This window comes from Abrus precatorius, unplaced genomic scaffold (genome assembly GCF_003935025.1).
Source record: "Abrus precatorius isolate BTA unplaced genomic scaffold, Abrus_2018 Scaffold2, whole genome shotgun sequence".
Taxonomy (NCBI): Eukaryota; Viridiplantae; Streptophyta; class Magnoliopsida; order Fabales; family Fabaceae; genus Abrus; species Abrus precatorius.
Window position 1 is genome coordinate 28,909,574 of NW_020874362.1, and position 3,807 is coordinate 28,913,380.

Genomic DNA, 3,807 nt, shown 5'->3' on the forward strand with positions numbered 1-3,807 from the left:
CATTTAAACATCCAAAAGAAATAATTTTTAATTAAAAAATATTTATTACATTATAATTATAAACGTATAATTTTTTTAAAATAAAGAATTAATTTAAATATACTAACAATGTAAATTTTTTTTACACTAGTGTCCAATCATAAATTATTATATTAGTAAAGATAATTAATATTTGTAATAATTAATATAAAAATATATTTAAGATTTATTTAAAGTTTTTGATATTATAAAAAAAATTACACTAACATTACATAGAAATTAAACATAGTTGTAAAGGCCAAGGTTATATTTTTTTTATTAAATTTTAGGTAAAGGATTCATTTACTCAAATTTCAATTTAAATTTGTTAAATATTTTTGACTGTGTAGCATTACTTACTCTTATTCAAAAGAAAAAGACCAACATGCAGTGGCAGGAGAAGAGAACACAGGCTTTCCTTGTCAACAAATTAAAATTCAGTGTCAAAAAACCAGAAGCGAAGGGCATGCACATGGAAATTAATTAACAATTGACTATTATTTGGCAAAAGGAAAAGTTGTATTCAAGAAAGGAGCATTAAGCTAGTAAAAGCCTTCTAATCTGCTAAACAAAATCTAATAAAAACTATTACAATTTTTTTGTCGTTTTCTTTTGTCAAAAAGAAACATGTTATTATAACACATAAACAAATAATGCAAACCAAAAGTAGGAAACCATAATACCCTTTTAACAGTGTGACAAGCCTCAGAGATGTTAGAAGCAGCACACCTTATTGGGTAATGAACCCTAGCTAGAGGGCCCCGGGTTCAACAATAATAAGTGTATAGTTTACAGAAAAATTTAATGCACAATTACATTGATGCACCTGTAAAGAGATCTAAAGAATGAGAGGGTTTCTTCCTTTTTTGTTCTTTCATGAGCATAGGGAGGCAAATAGAACAATAACAATAACCTTGATCACTTGAGAAAATCTGGAATGTTTTCATAGGTATATGGATCCTCAACTTCGTTGATCCAACCATAGGTCTCCAGGAAAGGGTTGGCCAATGTCTCTGGAGGGTAGTTATCAATGCAGTCCCACACATTGGCATCATCCCCCAGGTCCTTCATTACCTCCCACAAACAGCTGTTACATTTAAAGCCAGCACCAAAGCTTATCATGAATACTCTGTTACCTTTCTTGAGCCTCTTCTTTGCCTCCATGTACCCTAACACATACCAAAGGCTACTTGCTGACGTGTTCCCAAAACGGTGCAGTGTCATCCTCGCTGGCTCAAGATCATACTCACTAAGATCCAAGCTCATTCCAATCCCATCTATCACAGCCTTTCCTCCAGTGTGCAAGCAAAAATGGTCAACCCCAGTTTTGAAATTCAACGGTGACTTGGTTGCACCCACTACACCCACAGACTTAGGAGAACTACTTTTGTTCATTTTTTTAATAAGTGACACCACCAAAAACCTTAACAACTCCCTCATTGGCAAAATCTTGGGTGCTATAACCCTCAAGTTATCAACAAAAGCCCTTGTAGCTGCCTTTGGAAGAGACTTTCCAAGGTGAAACCCAAGCCTACCTTGATCATCCTCCTTCTGAATACAACAACCATAAGCCTCTTCTCTTGCCCCATGATGGGTCCTCACCAAACACTTCAACTTCAACATGGCCCTGTGCTTCAAGGCCCTTTTGTTGGTCAAAAGAATAGCACACCCACCAGAACGGAACAAACAGTTGGCAAGAATCATTGATCTATCATTCCCAGAATACCAATTAGGACTTAAAGATTCAGAAGTCACTAAAAGAGCCAACTTGTTCCTTTGGGACTTAAAAATGTTCTTAACAATGTCCAATGATATAAGACTAGCACTACAACCCATCCCAGTGAGATTGTAAACCTTAATGTCATGCCTCATTTTGTAACGGTTAATGATTCGTGAGGACAATGAAGGAACAGCAGCGAGCATAGAGATGTTAACCACAAGCACATCGATCTCAGAAGGAGAAATTCCTGACCTGGAAAGAACCTTCTCAATGCTGTCGTTGAAAAACTCTTCCATCTCCGAGATTCCATCCAACACCGTTGGACTCGCCTCGCGTCCGTCGAACACGTTTCTTGGCGCGTAAGTTTGCTCCCCAATGCCGGAACTCACTATGGCTTTAAGGAGAAACCTGTACTCGTTCGGACCCAAGTTCTCTGTCCTTCTGATTATTTTCCCACAAAACTCTGTTCCAAGCATTCTATCATCTGAAGGCTTGTAGCATTGGTAATCCAATATGTAACACTCTTTGTCCCTTTTCTCCTCCAACCACCTCCAGATCAGGAAACACGTGTACAATGTTGGAAGTGCGTAGAGTAAATAGAGAAACTCCATTAGAGTGTGTTTGCTTGTGTGAGAGAAAGGGATCAGAAGAGAAATGTGTAAACGACAGAGGAGGGGCAGAGAATTTTGCAGGATTAAAATTTGAAGCACTGTGTTTTATAAGAAGAGAGTGGTGTGCTTTAGCTTCAGCGTGAATGAAATGAGTTGCGCATGTGATTGTGAATTGAGACGTAATCTTGATGTCAATATCTCAACCCCCAACAAACTATTAAGTTTTTTCTTTATGAACAAATATTCTAAACCATCTTATCATTTTCTTAAATTATTAAATCAAACTCTAATGTTTTGCATTTTTAAATTTAAATACGTTTATGTTTGCAATGTCTTTGTTACGCACGAGAGACTTTTAAGCAAAACTTGTTTGAGTCCCGCGTCCTCGTCTCTAAAATAGGAACCAGGAACAGATAATTTAGTTCATAATTAATAATGATTAAGTAGTCGTAAAGTGAGTTCAGTCACATTAAGTAGCTTATGTAGAAAAATTAATACTCCAATGTGTTTTGACTTAATTTGATATTGGTTGACTAGCGGTAAATTGTGTCAATTTGTTTTTTTTTTTAATTATCAAAATAAGTATTTAAATGTAAATAATGTGATTGTTTTAATTTAAGTCGATTAGATAAGTTTTTTAAAATTAATATAATAATAAGAGTATAATTAAGAAAATTAACTAACTTACTCGAATAACTTGTAATCGACGGATAATTAAGTAGGGCTACTATTTACTACGGACGTTAATTAAACGTGTCCTTTGATCTGCAAAGCAAGCGCCTCATTTAATATTCATACGTACATACTTTTTCCAATGTCAACGTTATTGTGTAAATTTTAATTCAATCTATATTACAGGATTTAATTTTAAGCTATTAAATTATTTTTAAAATGGACAATTATGATCGTTATCTAATTAACTCTATTATATTATTCAACATTAATTAGTTATAATAAAATAAATCATGGTCTTAAACAAAGTTTATTTAAATGGTATAATTGTGATTGTGGAAAGGACTTGGTTAATTGTCATGGGCAGCATTTTAAGAACTAGTCTTAATAAGTTACTGGAAATATATTGGGAGAAGAAAAAGAAAAAGTGTCTTATATGCTGGCTTATGTTTGAATAAAGAAACCGCAAAAGTTGTATCCGTCTCAAATAAAGAGAAGAGTCATTATAGTCCACAATAAGTAGCTTACCCAATGTAGTTATGCACATTTAAGAAATATCTATGGCGGTAGATAAGGCTTATTGAGGGAAGACCATTATCTTAGATAAATTTTTTTTGTTAAAATATATAATATAAGACTCACTTCGTGAACTATTCTTATTAAAATTAAAATTTGGATCGGCAATCATATTCAACTTTTCTGCAAACTAAAATTCACACTTGCCTGAAATTGTAGGTCGTTTCTTAATGTCTACGTCTGTCTTATAATAATAATAATATGCCGTAA

General features: G+C 33.8%; 1 protein-coding gene across 1 annotated transcript; it reads right to left on the minus strand.

Annotated features, from left to right (window-relative positions):
* Window positions 1-529: 529 nt before the first annotated feature.
* Window positions 530-2,401, minus strand: LOC113858596 (3-ketoacyl-CoA synthase 12-like). Its single transcript, XM_027491298.1, has one exon. The coding sequence runs from the start codon at window positions 2,347-2,349 to the stop codon at window positions 937-939; it is 1,413 nt and encodes a 470-aa protein (XP_027347099.1). The 5' UTR covers window positions 2,350-2,401; the 3' UTR covers window positions 530-936.
* Between the last annotated feature and the right edge of the window lie 1,406 nt (window positions 2,402-3,807).

What these genes read in the sequence shown, in the direction of transcription:
- LOC113858596 (XM_027491298.1), bottom strand. Translation starts at nt 2,349, where the DNA reads ATGGAGTTTCTCTATTTACTCTACGCACTTCCAACATTGTACACGTGT.